General features: G+C 34.7%; 2 protein-coding genes across 2 annotated transcripts; both read right to left on the bottom strand.

The window, feature by feature from the left end:
- Nucleotides 1–665: 665 nt before the first annotated feature.
- Nucleotides 666–2,620, bottom strand: LOC131607340 (L-ascorbate oxidase homolog). The gene has a single exon (XM_058879354.1). The coding sequence runs from the start codon at nucleotides 2,478–2,480 to the stop codon at nucleotides 840–842; it is 1,641 nt and encodes a 546-aa protein (XP_058735337.1). The 5' UTR covers nucleotides 2,481–2,620; the 3' UTR covers nucleotides 666–839.
- Nucleotides 2,621–12,805: 10,185 nt separating this feature from the next.
- Nucleotides 12,806–16,667, bottom strand: LOC131602490 (transcription factor Pur-alpha 1-like). Its single transcript, XM_058874616.1, has 5 exons — nucleotides 16,101–16,667; nucleotides 15,983–16,030; nucleotides 13,770–13,910; nucleotides 13,418–13,660; nucleotides 12,806–13,320 (listed from the first exon to the last, which is right to left on the bottom strand). Exons 1-5 carry the CDS (start codon nucleotides 16,395–16,397, stop codon nucleotides 13,168–13,170), a joined length of 882 nt encoding a protein of 293 aa, XP_058730599.1. The 5' UTR covers nucleotides 16,398–16,667; the 3' UTR covers nucleotides 12,806–13,167.
- Between the last annotated feature and the right edge of the window lie 1,429 nt (nucleotides 16,668–18,096).

The following is an 18,096-nucleotide window of genomic DNA, read 5'->3' as shown; positions in this document are numbered from 1 at the left end:
AAGTGCGAAATATAAATCACGTGGCAGCAGTCTCATACGTATTCAATTTTGCGAAATGTTTTTCACGTCGCAAACTAGTCAAACTTGAACCCCTACTTTCTGCACCTATCTTTGCAATCTAACACGTAGCTGATTAGTGTTGCACCTTATGTAAAAATTATTGACGTGAATCCTATATGGCAACACTTAATTTGCAATGTGAATTTCACATGACAAAGTTGCACAGTGTTTTTCACATCACAACTAATTTGCGACTTATGTTCCCGCGATGCGTTTTCACATGTTGCTAATTTGAATGTTGCGATGTGATATTTTGCATTGTGATGTGATTTTTACGTGGCTAATAAGTGTTTTTTAGTGGGTTTTAGTTGACACTAAGGATGCTTTTTGTATTTTATATGGCAGGCTTGTAGAATCGACTTCTTATTTATTTGTGATTTGTGGGGTAGTGATATCGTTTTGATATAGATTTTTTAGGTAATTAAGGTGAAATTTGGTTCTTCCAAGAGACTTTTCACCTACATTTAGGTGGTTATCTCCTTGAGTGGAGTATCTAAGATTAAATGTGGTTATCTTCTTAATAATAAATGGAAGTAGAGTTTAGGTCTTAAAAAAATTGCCATGACTTAAATGAAAGAGAAAAGAGACAAATTAGACGAAGATAATTGGAAGGAAATTAAAAATTTTCATTCATAGATAGTTTTACAATATTGACGGTATAAATTCCTTGCACATAGGAAAGGGTTGGTTGATACAACAGCTAAAGTACTGCACAAATCAAAGATAAACCAGCCCATATGTATATATACATGCATCCACTCAATGCATGATGATTTAAATTAATTGTACTTTGGTGCAGGCCTTGGCAAATCTTTGACGATGCCGCAAACAAGCTGATTATCGGGAAGGTTGTACTCATCCCTGTTGGATTTTTCAGGAGACAAGACACTAATGTACAATTGTTGACCAAGGTAATTGTTCTCGGCTTGTAAAGATCTCAAGTTCCACATACCAGCATTGTCGAATGTCAACATGATTGCAGCCCATGCCTTGGGGAACACTTGCACTGTGTGTCTGCTTACTGCATCCAAAAGGTTGTAGGTACTTCTCTTTTCGGGTGTCCATCTCCCTGGCTCAACAGCCGTCACGAAGAAAGAGTAGCCATCCAAGTTGTAGGACTGAATGCACTTGGTGGGATTCTCGAGGATGATCTCGATGAAGGTACGGAAGGTGGCGTTGATTACGTTGGGAGCCAAGGTCAGATCATTGATGACGGCAGGGGGGTTATCAGAGATGGTGTTGTATTTGAAAACCTTATCAGCAACACCGTAGTATTCAGCGAGCTTGAGCGGGGTTTCAGGGTTGACGTGAGAAACTCCGTTAATACCATAACGGAGCTTTCCGTTAACCCTGGAATTAGAGTTAACAAGCTTGATGGTACGGGTGATGTTGATCAGACCGTAATGGTAAGAGCCCTGTGGGTTGGGCCTGGCAGCACTAGCGGTTAAGTTCCAACGGAAAGAACGGAGCTGGTTCATAGACCAGACCCAGCCCGCCGGAGCAGGTGGGAGAATGGGAGAGGCAGGGCCCACACCGTTTTTGTAACGGATAATAGCGGTTGTTGTTGTAACCTTCTGGGTGAAACGAGTGGAAGCCACCAAGTGGTAGTCCCTGGGTTCCTTATCGGCGGTCACGAGGACTGTGTAGCATTGTCCGACGTGAACGTCGAGGGAATCATAGTTGTTTTGTACTAGGTGAGAGCCTTCCATTTCAACCAGTTTCATTGGGTGACCTTGGATTCTGAAGTTGAGAGACTCTTTGAGACCAACGTTGCAGATTCTGTATTTATAGGTTTTTCCTGGCTCCATGGTGTAGAGTGGTTCAATACTGTTGGATTTTCCCATGATGTGGATACCATCAGGTCTTCCAATGGATCGACCACTGTCTAGATATTGTCTCAAAGTGGTATGGCTTTTACCGTACCAATCACCGATAAGGACCCAGTATTCGTCAGCAGGATCAGCATACGGGACAGGAATCAACAACCGGCTGAAAACTCTAATTCCACCGATACCACCAGCCGCTCTTTGGAGGCCGGTGGTAGGGTAGTAAAAGTAACTACCGATTTGATCCTTAACTTGAAATTTATATGTATAGTTCGTTCCCGGAGGAATGGGACATTGGGTTCCCAATGTACCATCCGCCCAGGAGTTTTTCCTTTGTTGAATACCACTCCATGTGAAAAGGAGTGGCTCATCTAGATTATTAAAAACATTAATTACAATGTTGTTATTACTGGTACCGTTGATTTCAGGTCCGGGGAAAAGTCCATTGATGAGGATTCCTTGTTGAGGAATCCCCAAAGGAGCAACGGTACCATATGTAACATTCCATGTATAGTAAACATAAGGATCTTCAGACCTTACTGCTGTTGTTGCCATAAGGCAAACCATCAAAGCCAAAATAGCCCCACGAGCCATATTTGTTTTTGTGTTTTTTCTTAAGCCAACAATATTTTTTTCTGTAAGGGTATTGATTTTTTTATTCTGTACAACCCTTTCCTAGTTCCTTCCTAACTCTTTTTTTTTTTTATTTATTTACTGGAAGAAGATAACATATTACTACTTCTTCTGTTTTTTTTACATGCATGTGAACATGCCTTTATATATATGTCTTTGTTACAACCTTTTTTAGATACTAGGAGTTTGTTTTGTTTTCTTCGAACTTGCCTCTCATCCGCACTGCATTGCTGGTGCACCTTATGTGTCTCTCCACCACTCAAGTTTTTATCTCTTTGACTTCTAGTTACTTTTTATCTTTTTTAAGAATTTTTTTGTTTGTCGATTTCATATTGAAAATAATTAGAAAACTCAACGAAAATATTCAATTCTATATTTAGTTATCTACATTTATGAACCAATCCGCTTAAATAGTTCTGTCTAATTACTAGCACAACAGTATTATCAATCATCATAATGTGAGATTTTTTTTACCTTAGACCATCTCCAATAGTGTAACCCATTTTTTAGTTCTTTATGGTCCCACCAGCCATATCATCTCAAAATAATTTATTTAATTTTTATTTTATTGGTGTAATTCTAATGGATCCCACAACTTTATCTCATAAATTAATTTGATTGAATACCACAATTTTTTACTAGTTGCATTGCAATACAACTGTACTATAACATGACAAATTATTTCAATATTTAATTATTATATTGATGTCCATTGAGATGCTCTTAGATACAAATGTTTATTGGGTATGTATAATTTAATAAGTGAATCTCTCACTAATTAGTCTGGTGCACATCTCTCTTTTAAATAGTTTGTCACTAAAAGTAGATAAATATAGCAAAGCGGGATTCCATAATTAAAGATATAATAGTTAAATATGTTAGGGGTTCCTACAAATATGTGACTTTGCAATTTTAATCCCTTTAAATTTTTTCTTCAATAAATAGTTTTCACAAATTTTTTCGTCCTTAATATTGGTCTCTCCCGTTAGTTTCCAATAACAAAGGCCGATATGTCACATGAAAGACAGCTTGACAAAAATCTAAAAACATTTTAAATTACGGGAGTTTTAAACCTCCTCTAAACTAACCTAAATAAAATCTTAATTTTGAACTTTTGTGGAATACCTTGCAAACAATTTTCACAGGAAAACAAAAAACAAAATAAAAACATTTCTTCAAACAAAAAGCAAGTAAAAAACCTATATTTTCTTGTAATTAATGATTCTTCTTACCATACTTCTGGAATTGCCTGTATGATTGTATGCAACTTGAAATTTAACCCCTCCATCTTTTCCATGAGTCTGTCATTTGTAAACTAAAAGGTCTTAACTTGCAACTTCTGTCACATTGAGATTGAAATTATAAGAGAAAATCATGTTCATATTTGCTTATAACAGTGATGAGTGGGAGTGTCTTCTAATTCGTTACCTGCTGGGAGGGGTAAAATAGGCCATAGTATAATTATCGGGTAAAATAGGCCATAGTATAATTATCAAACCAGTAAAACCAACACCCCACTTCACAATCCATACTTTAGCCTTTATTATCTTTTCTTCTTTAAACTCTTCCACTGGCAAATCAATCTTTTCCTTTTCAACCATTGTGATTTGCTTAGTAGTACTCCAATCATAGTTTTGAGGCCACAACAAGTTACATACAACATGAACACCTCCACCTGTTAATATAGAAACAAGGTTTCCAGCAAGCATTGGTGCATTTCTTCCACTTGTATCAAGGTTTATCTTTCCATTCTCTTTTTTTTTAAATTGTAACAGACAACCATGTGATTATTCCAACAACCCAACCGAATACCGTTCCTAAAATGGCTCTAATTGCATTTGCTTTTGTCCATAGAAGCATGAAAGCAATAGGAATAACTGCTGAACCAATCAAAATTCAAATTGCAAGGTACATCCATCCTAAAGAAACTCCTGCTTTGTTTAGTATAGCTGTTAACATTCCCATGAAACATCCAAACCCTAGAACAAACCCTCTTGATACTTTGAGGATTTGTTTTCCAGTTGCAATAGGGTTTATGTAAGCTCTGTAGATGTCATATGTGCATAATGAGGATACAGCAATTAGCTCTGATGAACCAGCTGAAATCACTGCCCTGATAATATGTATGTTAAAAATCATCTGGTTAAAAAATTGTTGTTCATCAGAGAATCGCCAATTTAACCGAGTACTTTCAAGAGAAATAGATTGTAACTTACATAATGGCAGAGTTAGGAGTTGAGGTTTTGGAATTTTCGAAAATCTGAAAAATGACATGATTGACAAACAAATGGGGGGTGACCAGAAAATTCAACAGTATCAACATCTTTAATATATAATCTCCAGGGATAAAATATCTATCATTATTGTATGAATCTGACTTGTTTGGTGTTGGAGTGACTTGTACGTATCAACATCTATCAATGGATATTACTTCTAGCTTGCATAGTTTCTTCAAGAAAAGTTCAGAACTTATATGTAAGTTTAGAACTTTTTATTTTGTTTTTTTTTGGATTAGTTTAGAGGAGGTTTAAAACCCCCGCAATTTCAAACGTTTTTAGATTTTTGTCAAGCCATCTTTCACTTGGCGTGCCACATCAACCTCCGTTAATGAAAGTTGACAGCAGAACTAAAATTGTGGATGGAAAAACAACAAACAGAGGGTGGTGTTTTAGGGACCATTTGGGAAGATTTATTTCAGCAGGAGTGTCTTGGGATGTGGGTCTTCTATCGGTCATCGAAGCTGAAGCTACCGCCTTAAAGGAAGCAATTCAAAATGCGATATCTCTTCAGTTATCCCACGTCATTTTTGAAAGTGATTGTCAATATGTTACTAAAGCTATCCATGTTCCTCATGTTCGTAATTCGGAATTTATTGTTATTATTAAGACTATTCAGAATATGTTACTTATGTTTCCGAACTTTGAGGTAAAGTTCATTAAGCGCCAAACGAATTCGGTTGCCCATACATTAGCTAAGGCGGCCAATTCTTGATCTAGGCGTAGTCTCTTCAGTAACATACCTCCTTGTATTGAATTTGGCTTGAGTAATGATATCAGTTAAGTTTGTTCTTGTAAAAAAAAAAACAAATTTAAACCTAACTATTATTGTTCATAAGAACCGATTATTAATTAGTATTATTATATAAAAATTTACATAATTAATTAGAATTGTCCGCAATATTTGGACAATTTTGCATGATCTTTCTTATGTCTTCAAAATGTTTTATTGTGGTAAACTATATCTAGTGATAGAGTTAGAATGCTTTTCTTGAAGAGCCATAAGATTTGTTTTGGAATATATACAATCAATATTTCATAAAATAATCAAAGTATTGCAATGGTGTAGTGGAAAAATATTGGTGCAATTTTGAAAGGAGCCGAACCCTCGTAAGAACTATCGTGGTTAGGCGGTTATCAACGGCGATGAACGGGGTTTGGAAGTATTAGATATTTGTGGTAGTTGGTGGAAATGTGACAACACTAGAATAAAGAAGGTGTTGATGAATGTCGTACTAAAACTCAAAGCGTGTGAATTTCACTATAAGAACAATTCGCCTTCACCAATTATTGTATATTGGATGCAATTGAGATTAACGGCGAAGTCCCTTCAGAATACTTTGAATTCCTTAATGTGAATTGCCCAAACACATTAAGTGTATCTTTTAATAATAGTTTACGGAAAATTGTTTTCTACACTTTACTCATGCATTAATAAATTGAAAGAATGATTTAGAATAATTGAAATGGTGAAAAATAGATGTGTACATTTCTATTTTCGTGTGTATTTTTTTATTTATAAGTGCCACTATTTATAGAGAAGTTCATGCCACTTGATGAAAAGAAACACCGAACTCAAGACCGTCACAATAAAATAAACTTGCTTTACCACCAGGTCATTCAACCATTACTTGAAAATATTGCTTTCCATTAATTGATATTTAAAGTTTCAAATAATGTTTTGGAAATATCTAACAGGAACGAGGCGTCTAGAGCTTTGATGATTTGCAATAACGAGGGTGGAGGTTGTTAACGATCCTCAGGGCAGTGGGAGTGGTCAAGGAGATTCACGAATACGTTCGTTAATGGGTTGTGTTTGAAACCTTTATGGATCTGTTTAGTTTTAGCAGTTATAAATATGTATCATTTATCACTATTGCTAGGCAGACAATTAAAAAGATATACGGAAAATATGGTATTCCTAGTTAGAGAGGCAATGGTAAAATCCCTTGGAGTTCTTTGAATTTGGGAAATATGTGGAGGTATATGAGGGGATTAGGAAACTCTTCTATACACTTTGGGTTTTTGTGATTCACATATAAAGAGTTGGAGAGATTGAGAAACATGTGGGTTAAAAATATGATTTCTTCTTGAAAATGTGGTTGACTACGTTCTTGTGACTTTTTTGTTATCTCTTATGACAATTCTTGGAAGTTTTGTTATCTTCTATAACTTTGTTGTTGATATTCTTACATTAATTGTATGTTGTTTTGTTACATTAGGCCATTTATTTTGGTTGACATCGTTCTTTATCCTACATAATTTTACGATCAACGAAATTAATATTATTGTTAGATTTCAACAATAGCTTAGTGTGGTTTTATACCTTTTAGTTTTTATAAGAAATTGCCTCCATCATTGGGAAAATAGGTAAGTTTACAAGCGATTACCAAAGGTTTTAAATGGAATATTGAGAAGTTTTCTAAAGACAATGATTATGGGATGTTGAAAGTAAATACACAAGAAATGTTAACTTATGGTGTGCATGTGTGTGTGTGTTTTGAAGCGTTAGGGGTGAGGCATTGATACCTCAACTCTTAACCCAAGCTGAGAAGACCAACATGATGGGTAATACCATAAATTTCATTATATGATGTCTCGGGAAAAATTTCTAAGGGAAGTCACTATGAAGAAGATGGTGGCTTAGATGTGTGAAAAGCTTAAATCATTGTATATGACCAAGTCTTTGGCATACATGTTGTGTATAAAACAACAAATTTATTCATTCAAAATGGTAGAGAAAAAATCTATAGTGGAGTTGTTGACAAAATTCCATAAGATCAATGACGATTTGGAGAATATTAAGGGGAAGATTGATGGTGAGTTGCAGATATAGTTTTTAGGGTAAGGTTGATGTCAAAGAAACATACCTTATTGACAAGTATTCATTCACATGAATAGACTTCTAGATAGTAGTGGAGGTTTGGAGTAGAAAACATGTTAACTACTCTTATTTTAAGTTCTTTAAAGTTATTCCAGTTTGATGGTAAAGCTTATTCTTCAGCCAGAGTGGAAAGAGTGGGACTTCCTAGTAAGTGTCCAGTAAGCTGATATCTTCTAAGTAGTGTTAATGTTCTTTCAGTTTCAGGATCTCCTAGGTATACTGGCTGCAACAACCAGCGCATGCAATAGCTAAACACATGTCGTAACACCAGAGTATAAGAAAGGTTAAAGGCTAAAATGCTTAACTAACAAAAATAGTAGTGAACACAAAATCAAAATGTAACTTGGCACTCCCATGCAATATCTCCAAAAATGTTTTATGTAAAATTCTTAAACGTCACATGCAAGTGTACATGTTTAAAATGTAGCAAGTGATAAAAGTAAGGATATTGTACCCACAAAGAATGAAATTGTTACTCAATTGATTTTGCAAGAAACTATATTTTTAATTCAGCATAAGCAAGGAGAAAAACAATATTGGTGTGTTATTAGTTTAGTATGTTTTCTAAATCAGATCTAAACAGTGCTGGTAAGAGTGGAAATCTATCAATAGAGATTGTATTTTCTAGGATCCATTAATATTAGAGAAGTCATTATGTGTTCATGATGAGTGGTGTCGTGCCACGAAAGGTCATAGTGGTCTAAAAATGTATTTCTATAATATCAAAACATGCATTCTTAGGACAAAAGAACAAATTTCTAAGTCACACTTATAACCCTAATATACGTTTGTTGGTATTGTAAAAATCATTTATAGTTGTTGTTCCTTATCTCTAAGAGAATTAATTGAGTGAATATCTCTACCCTACTCGTTTTAACCATTTTTATTATGAAATCCATTTGTTGTTGGATCTCTCACAACAATAATTTTTTATCTTTTTCTCAGTTGGTCACTTTGAGAAGCAGATTTTTAAACAAGTTATCACATAACAAAATAAGGCACTAACAACACATCATTTAACATAAAAAAACTTAATATTAACTTCTCATTGCTCAACAACAAAAGGTTTAGCTCATAATGAACTAAGTATAAACAGAAAACATGATTCTCAAAGGATACATCCTTAAACAAATATTGAAAAACAAATATAAACCTAAGAGTAACTTGAAGACTTCTTGAAATGGATAATCAGGAAGAGATGATTTCATTTGCACCAAGACTGAATAGCAGGTACATGAAACGGTGAAAAGAAGAAACTATATTTTCTTTCCACTGCCTTCACATTATTCTCTTCTGTATTTTTATATTGGAATTATTGAACTAAATTGTTTTCTCAATCTACATTTAGGACTATTTATAGGCAAGCATTAGAGTTCATTTAATGCCTTAGATCATTGACAAGATTTAAGGATATCACATCAAGCCCATATCAAGACTCAACGCCACCTCATCGACTCTTCTGCTTAGTGAACAAGGCATTAGGTGCGAAGGAACAATTGTAGGGGACAAAGCATCTTGCAGAAGACTACCACAACAGGGAGCAGACGGTGCAGGATGAATTATTGTATCCTTATTTTGTCTTCAAGTGCTTCCAAGCCTTATCCATTTGATTCAACCAAATTTCTTCTCATCATAACAAAGAAGATTCCCTCCAATGTAATAATTATTCCACGTTTGTCCTTCAACCCTATTGTCTTCTTCATTTTTCTTTTTAGCTAAGTCCAGCTTTTGTTTGAATTTTCACTCTCAGGTACAGACATCAGAAATCTTGCCTCAGCTCGACAGAGTCAACCTTAAAATAAGCACAAAACACATTAAAACAACAAAAGGGGGCACCTATCATGCTCCAAGCAAATTACAATGAAAGTAACTAAAATGCAATAAAATAAAAAATAAAATTAACAACTAATATGAAAAAGATTAAAGCATGTATTATCTCACAAAATATGGGTTAACAGATGTCGAGGGTGATGATGAGCAGGTTGAGTACCACTGATATTATGCATTGAGGTGTTACCTATTACTTCTAGTTTGCACATCCATGTTTGTGGACAAAAGTGTTACATATGTCGATGTGGTATACCTCAAGTACTTTACATACCTGATTGTGATTCACGAGTACAACTAAGGGGTCGCCTGTATGGTCTACCTGTACTCGAAGTTGGGTGAGAGTTGTCTTTGGAAGACAAAATAGATGACGGGGTGTTACGTGCTATTTATGATAATTTCTTGTTACTAATATTTTCATAATTCATTTATCATTCTTGTTATTAATATTGTATTTGAAACATTTTCAAGGATGGATCATCTTCTACTTCCCTCACATCAACGGGTGGGAAGTTGCGACACAATACAATGAGGACTGGCCTCGTGCAGCTGCATTTGTTCCATATAAAGGGAATGGTATTGTCGATCCATTTAGAGTATCTCTTTACTGTTTGGTATCAGATGAAGTTAACTTCTGCCCATACGATGTTCACCGCCTGATACGACCGTTTGACGTCATCTCTTTATACTCTAGATGTTTGGTATGTAGGTAATCTCTTATGCATTCTTATTTGTCAGTGCAAGTGATGCGCCACTTTTTCTATACGCAGATCATTCGGATACCTCCCTATGAGGTCGCTCCTCCCAGCATCCGTCGTAGAGACCTACAAGTGATACTAGATGATTTCCAGAGTCACCTTATACTAGAGGAGTATTATCTGGATCCAGCTCATGTACATTGGGTTTGTGTTAAGGACTAATATTTTACATTAGAATGTATGATGTTTTTTGGTATTTTTGGATATATTTCCGAACTCTTTTTTTGTATGAATTATCTTGACTATTTTTTTATTGATGTATGAATGTTTACCATTCTTTACCTTTAAATTTACTTTGATTTTACGTAATTTAAGTTAATATAAGTTAATGTATAAATTTTGGTCTCATAAAACATAATATTTGGATAATATTGTTATTGTGATGTGAATCATGGAGGATTTCTGGTGATGCATCTCTGAAATAATGTCTCATTTGTATTTACCACGCTTTAAAAATTCTTTGGTGTACAATTAGGATATGCATCTCAGATGCACCCAAATACATTAAGGAGATGAATCTTTGAACTATATTTTGTTTAAAGTGGGTTGGAACTCATAATAGCGTATCTGATTATGATTTGGGTGCGTCCGATGATGCATCTCTGGACGGGGGAGTGACATTTTTGGGTTTTCAAGAGTGTGGTACGCTTATATTAGGTTCTAATGAGTGTTTACATTTTGTGAAATCCCCTGATGTATTTGTATGTTGTCTCGCTGACTATATTTAAAAGCCAATACATCTTCATCTCTATTAAAAAACTTCATTTGAAAGATTAAATTTGACGATAAAAGGAGTAAATGGACAAAGCTCAAATCAAGAACATCATGGGAATTCCAAAGAAAAAAATAAGGTATCGCCAACATTATTTGTTAGTTCAGTGGTGATTGGCGCTAGACTTGGTAGAGATGATTACGGTCGATCTCTACAACTACGATCAAGAGAGGATTGAAACCACTTGATATCAGAACTGACCCCCGAATCAGATTAGATAGTTTAGTTGGCCGGATACTGGTAGTGGAAAAAATATCAAAAATATCCTTAAACATTCATCTAAAATTTAAGTGTAGATTCCCTATGTTGATAATAATTAGATGATATTGTAAATCAACCTATTTAATGAATACTATTGAATCGGTTGGAATTTAAATTCGTAGTGTCCTTTCTTTGAGTTAAAATCTTAAAATATACGCATAATTACACTAAGTTGTCCTTTAAGTTATTTTAGTGTAATAGGTTTGGTCCTTTAAATTTTTTTTTTTAACAATTTGGTCCTTTAAGGTTTTTTGTTGTTGAATTAGAATTTAACTTTATATTTTTTGGATGCTACTTTATGTATTTATGATGCTAATATATGTATTTTGTTACAACTTTGTGTATTTTGGATGATTAGTTTTATCAAAGATTGAAAAAGGTATAAAAGAGGGTAACTGTGCGCGCATTTGTTCACTTAAATGACCAAATTATTGCAAAAAAAAAAAAAACTTAAAGGACCAACTTGTTACAATAAAATAACTTAAAAGACCTATGATATAATTATGTCTTAAATATACCTTGTATCAAATCAAATAACATAAACTGATACAATAAATTCTATAATGCTACAGAGATTGGGGGTGGCAAAACGGATCCAACCTATTGAACATGTCTGTTTTTTTCCCACATTTTTTTACAGAGTGGACTGCGGTTTTAAGTTCGCACCTTTTAATATGTCCACCTCACTTTTTTCCAGACTTTTGTGAACGCAAACATTAACATAAATTTTTTCTATTTTATACTAAAAAGATGTAGCGCTCACTCTTTTTAGGCAGAGTGGACCAAGATTTTAAGTTCGCAGCCTACTAAATGTCCGCCTCATTTTCTTATGTACTTTTGCCAGACATACCTAAACAGAACATGCCTACTAAATGTCCGCCTCATTTTCTTATGTACTTTTGCTAGACATGCCTAAACATTTCTTATGTACTTTTGCTAGACATGCCTAAACAGAACATGCCGCCTCATTTTCTTACGTACTTTTGCTAGACATACCTAAACAGAACATGCATATCAGTTTGATAACCCTTATGGTGCGAGTGAGACGATTAAACACGCTGGCTTTCAAATGGAAGATTACCATAAATATTGAGATGTGGATTGGCCTAGAGGTACCTCAATTAAATACTTAGAGGCTTATAATTTCACTTTGTTTTGTTCAGCTCAATTTCACTTTTATTCCGCTCAATTTCACTAGGTACATCCATTTTAAGATATTCAAACATAACCTTAATGCTTTCAAAAGAGTGATATACATTGTTGCTCTAAAATAATCTATTAATTGTAAAACCAGAAACTCACTCCTGAAAGCAGCTCCACCAAACTCTGTCCTTCCGAGGTGAGTTTTTAAAACACCCGTAATATAAATGTGGATAGAAACAGTTGTAACGATCAAATTTCAGTTCATGCATGACAGGAAAGTAACCCTACAAAACATGTAAATAATACAGAAAAACCTACAATATGATCTGAATAGGTGTCTATACCTCAGCCTCAGCCTCAGCCTGTTTGAGAACTTAAATCCATGTGAAATATGTGCAGGAAAGCAAAATAAACAATCATTATTACAAAGTATAGCCCCATTGCCAAACTATCCAATCAAGTACAAGTCTACCGTCTGTTTATCTTCCGTTATTACCTATTCAAATTAACCTTGTAGAGATATTTCTCATTATTCTGCTGCCCAACAAGTGTTTGGTTTATTTCAAAAGCATTAATTGTAGAACAATATTATAAATAGGAAGAGGCTACAGAAAAATAAAATAAAATAGCACAAATCAGATTCAAAGACAACACCAATTCATATATCCATGACGAAACCTTGGCAGAGGGGAACTACTTATTGTCACCACAAGCCCCAAGTTAGCATTCATCTTTGAGGGGGATCAATTGTGCGGACATTAGCAACTGACATACCCTCAATTCGGTCCTTGGTGATTTCCACAAAGTGACCAACAATTTCATGAAACTGCTTGAGCCCTGACAGTGGAAGAATGATGGAGGATCGATCAGAACCTGCGACCTGCAATGAAGTAACAAAGATTTACAGCAGAAAATATTCTATCCAAACTATAATAAAATAAAGAAAGAAGGATAACAATAACACAATGGCAACACACCTCAGATATTCTGAGAAAATGGCCCCTGTTGTTGTTCCCAAGATCAAAGAAAAATCTTTTTTGATCAGCCCTGATCACTTTTGAGACCCCCAAGTTCCCAACTTCTTCCTGAGCTGGTGAATCAACAGCCCGGTCCACATTCAATTCAGAAGAGGTGGCAGGTTGAGTACTATGACCAGATATGAAGCCAGCACCAACATCATCCGAAAGTCCAACTAATCGCTCTGAGGATTCAGAATTTTGCTGTTGTGAAATACAAACAATAGATGTGTTTTAATACATTAAAAAAGACAGCTAGAAAAAATTCGGTGGCTAAGCATAAAAAAAAAGTCTAATCAGAAAAGAAGGAAACCTGATTGGGCAGAAGGAAAAGCCTTGAGGCTTCATTAATCTCTGCCAAAATGTTCCTGAATGCTGTCCACCCTTCATCCCTGGAACTTCCTGCAGGAACGATTATAGTGCTCCGATTTCTGCTGACAGAAGCTTCAGACACCTTCGCAAAATAAATTAGAGTATTGATATTGAAACAAAATAAGCATACATGTAATATATTCCATAAAATAGAAATTCCAAAATACACATAATAGCTAAGGCCAAAAGGGATGCAAAACAAGATAACAGCTTATCATGAGGGACTACGTGTAGCTTCAGTAGAACAATTTTGGTTAATTGGAAACACCAATTACCAGAGTTGTTTGCAAAAGCTTTGGCAGATGTTACTTACCACATCACGTGTCACCAAATTCAAATCTATTAACAGAGACCAATATAGTTGATGAAGGAATTAGAGAATATAATAGTTGACTGCAAGGCTACTTCCGTGTAATGCAGACCAGTTTTACTGTTCTTTTTATGTTCCACTGTGATGCATGCTTTAAAGCTTGACTTTTATTCAATTATTAGGAATTAATAATAATGATGTTCCAACAAAAAATAGAAAAAGTTTTTCCATTGTGTAACAGCACATGCAAAAACAGACAGCAACCAACAATGGCAACATTCCTAAACTTCCAATACAGGATGATTGCCTGGTCTTCAACAATTCACAATGAAGGGAAAGCATTTGATAGGAACAACAAACACGCAGCAAGAATATAAAAGGGGATATTAAAGATACCCCCAAATACTGAAAAAGGAAGATTTTCTGCAAACAGAATAAAAGTTCAACTCCACATATTTTGTATTGCTCAATAAAGGAGAAAACTCCCTGATTTTTTTTCCAGACTCCATCTTGGAGTTAGAATAGAACTTGAGAAACAAGATTTGAAGGAGGAGGAAGGAATAAAAGATACAAGATGCAGATTAAACAATTGTGTAGGTTTGATATAAGTTGTGAGGTAAGATTATGTTGAAGGTCAATTGAGTATCTTAATTCTTAACAGAAAGCCAAGTTGATGATGATTTTTAGCAAAAAAAAATTCAATGAGCAACCCTATCAACAATCGTCAAACCGACATCTAAACTAAACTTCAGAAGTCAATGCCTATGATAAATCAGAAATTCCGCCACGGCAAGACTTCAACATAAAATTATTTATATTATGTAGTTTTCTCATTGTAAACAGGGGTTTTGTTTTACTTGCAGTTACAGAGTTCAAGAGATACAAACTCAACATCTTGTGCAGGTGTTTGGTTTCCACCGCTACTAAAGTAATTTTGCAGAAACACAGCCACGAACAAGTTACTCTCTATCTCTCTACTCACCATTATGACCAGGAATGTTTTGAAATTCAAATTCCTAGATCTTACAATAGTATTAAGCAATTCAAGCAACTGCGTTAGGAATGTCTAACAAGAAATCGACACCAACATTTACTGCAAAATCTAAATTAAAACTTCCATTTCCCTTTTTAACAAGTAATCCTCCTCATTGAAAATCCCAATGTCATTAATTCCCGCATGTTATACACCAAACTCCGTCCCATTGGGTGTCTTTGGATTGGCGGTGAACATAATTGATTCTAGCAGAATTAAGTTTGATAGAATTGATTTTAATAGAATCGAGTTTGGCAGAATTGATATGTTTGGATATATTTATGTAAAAGTGAGTTGAACAATAGATTTCAATGTAAAAATCACCCAGAATCAAGTCTAGAGGTAGAAGCCACAAATTCTAGCTTCAAGTAGAATCAATTCTGGGGTAGAATCAATTCTACTTTTGATAAAACAAACACCTCAAAATCACCTAGAATCAATTCTACACATCTAGAATTGATTCTAGGTTTTCCAAAAGCCAATCCAAACATGCTATAAGTCAGCTCAGTTGGTAGCTGTCTAGGGACATCATATATACCAAACTCCTTCCAAAAAATTAACAAGTTGTAAACTGGTAAATAGCTAAAAATATTCTTCATTTTCTACCTCTTTCAAAACTGTTCTTCAATGTTATGATAACTGAATTTCATTATTCCCCGTGGAAAAGAAAAAACACATTTGCTAAAATCGCCAATCGAAAACTACAAATTATAGATGTTTTTACCTTCATAATTAGAATTAGACTATACAAATTACAAACATATCACAACAAAATACATTTAAGTGAGAGTAATTGAGAATGTGAAAATACCTTTAAGAAACGGCCTCTCCTATTCTCCCCAATGTCAAAATAAAAAACCTGCAGAGAGAAAAAAAATTAGAGAAAGAAGCGAAGAAATTAGGTTAAGCGAATTACTAATTTACTCTACCTTTGTATCAAGCTGCAATTCCTTGCTGAAAAGTTCTTGATCATCAGGATTAACGTAATAATTGAAGAGATCGAGAAACCACGAAATGCCGGAGAACGGAACGATGATGGTGGACCTAGTAGCAGAGGTTTTCTCAGAAATCTTCAGGTAACGACCACGAGGATTCTCTTTCAGATCGAAGTAAAACAGCTTGTGCTCAACCTGTAACGTCTTGCAAAGAAGCTCCACGTCAGCACCACCACCACCACCACCACCACTACCACCTCCACCACTTCCGCCGCCGGAGTTTCCCTCCATCTACCTCAATCCAATTACAGATAGTTGAAATTGAAGAAATAAGAACCAGATCTGAGTTAGAAGCTCCAACAACTAGAATAGCGACAGTTAGAGTTAGAAATTAGCATGAGAGTGGAGTGTGAAGTGGCTTTTGGTTTGAGTTGGATGTGGAGCGAGGTGCTACAACAACTACAATGACGTATTTCCCGATGCGATGTCTACAAGGCTATTATTCGTAGATCCATATCTTCTTTCATGTGAATCTCGCTTTTCACCTCATAAGTCAATTTGTAAGAATCAGTAACTTTCTCAATTTGTAGCTTTTTTTTTTTTTTTTGGTTCTCAATTTGTAGCTTTGAAAATACTGCTTCTAATTGCTGCTGCTGTAATAAATTGGGTCTTTTTACCTAAATTAGGATTTGCGTCCTCTAAATTAATTACGATCGATTCTTACATATTAAAAAGTATAATAAATGTGATAAAAAAATAATAAATGAAAAAAACAACACTAATTTTACTCGATCGCTCATAAATTATTGATGCAGTTTTTTTTCTGAAAAAAAAAAATTAATATGTTTTTAGTATCATAAATTAGAATCTCTAACCCATTCCCCTTAGTCTCTCATACATCATGCACGTTGTCAAAAAAACTCTCTTGCTTTTGTAGATATACCTCCGAAAGTATTTTTTTTTGTTTCAAAGTTGTTTTATTTTGTAAGTGTATTTATGGATTTCTTTCAGTCATGCATCTACGGAACAATTTGATGTTAAACTCGCGTCAGACTATTCTCCTTTCTCATTCTTCTCATTCAAACTTCTACTCTCAATCTCTCTAAACCTCTAAAATTAAAGTTTCACCAAACTCCGTTGTTTACTCACGAGTTCGTCAGGGAACGTCAACATCGACGATCAACAGACTCCGTCTCCTTCAAAACTCAATTTAAGCGGTAAGTTTTTTACTTTTCGAGTTATTTCGAGCTTTCCCGTAAAAGAGTTAGAATTCAATTTTTAGGTGTAAAATGATTGGATGATTTTAGAAACATAGTTTAGAGACAATGTACGTATATTTGGATGTGTAAAATGGACGATCAAACCGCCAAAACGGGGTTTTTAAGCCTCCGGGATATTGACAGACGCCATTGTTGTGTCCTTGGAGTTTCAGAACGTTCCGTAGGTGCATCTACGGTACAAATGAAACGTTAGGTGTAATACCCTGATATTTTGATATAATTATTTAATTATTATTTGATGTTTTGATGTAATTATATGACGAGTGATGATGATGTTGATGTGTGTGGGGTAGTAGAATTGAGGTGTTAATTAGAATAATAAAATAAAATAGTCTAATTAGCATGGTTATTATTTAATTAAGTAAAGTAAGAGATAATATGAGGAGAAGTTAGTGAGAGCATATTAGGAAGTTCATAATAGAGGTCTTAAGGTTAACTAGGTAAAAAGGAGAAAAATAGGAGAATTATTCATTCGACGTAGGATTGGAGAAAACGTGAAGAGAAGAAGAGCTAGGGCAAGAGAGGAGAAGAAGAATGACCGTAGAATTTGGAAAGATAATCGATCAAGATAATAATCTAAGGTAAGGGAGTTATCGTGATTATTATGTTTGATTTAAGGGGTTGATAATTGTATGTTGGGGTTTGTGTTATTCTTGATGAAATTGATGAATCAATGATGATTGTTTCTTTGATTGTATGAATAATATGTT

The sequence above is a fragment of the Vicia villosa genome, linkage group LG5 (assembly GCF_029867415.1).
Source record: "Vicia villosa cultivar HV-30 ecotype Madison, WI linkage group LG5, Vvil1.0, whole genome shotgun sequence".
Lineage (NCBI taxonomy): Eukaryota > Viridiplantae > Streptophyta > Magnoliopsida > Fabales > Fabaceae > Vicia > Vicia villosa.
The sequence above is the reverse complement of the archived record's forward strand: the minus strand, read 5'-3'. Positions and strand labels throughout refer to the sequence as shown.

What these genes read in the sequence shown, in the direction of transcription:
- LOC131607340 (XM_058879354.1), bottom strand. Translation starts at nt 2,480, where the DNA reads ATGGCTCGTGGGGCTATTTTGGCTTTGATGGTTTGCCTTATGGCAACA.
- LOC131602490 (XM_058874616.1), bottom strand. Translation starts at nt 16,397, where the DNA reads ATGGAGGGAAACTCCGGCGGCGGAAGTGGTGGAGGTGGTAGTGGTGGT. An exon ending in TTTTCCTTCTGCCCAATCAG is followed by an intron (nt 13,661 to 13,769) that starts GTTTCCTTCTTT and finishes ATTTCACAACAG; the next exon opens with CAAAATTCTGAATCCTCAGA. An exon ending in ATTTTCTCAGAATATCTGAG is followed by an intron (nt 13,321 to 13,417) that starts GTGTGTTGCCAT and finishes ACTTCATTGCAG; the next exon opens with GTCGCAGGTTCTGATCGATC.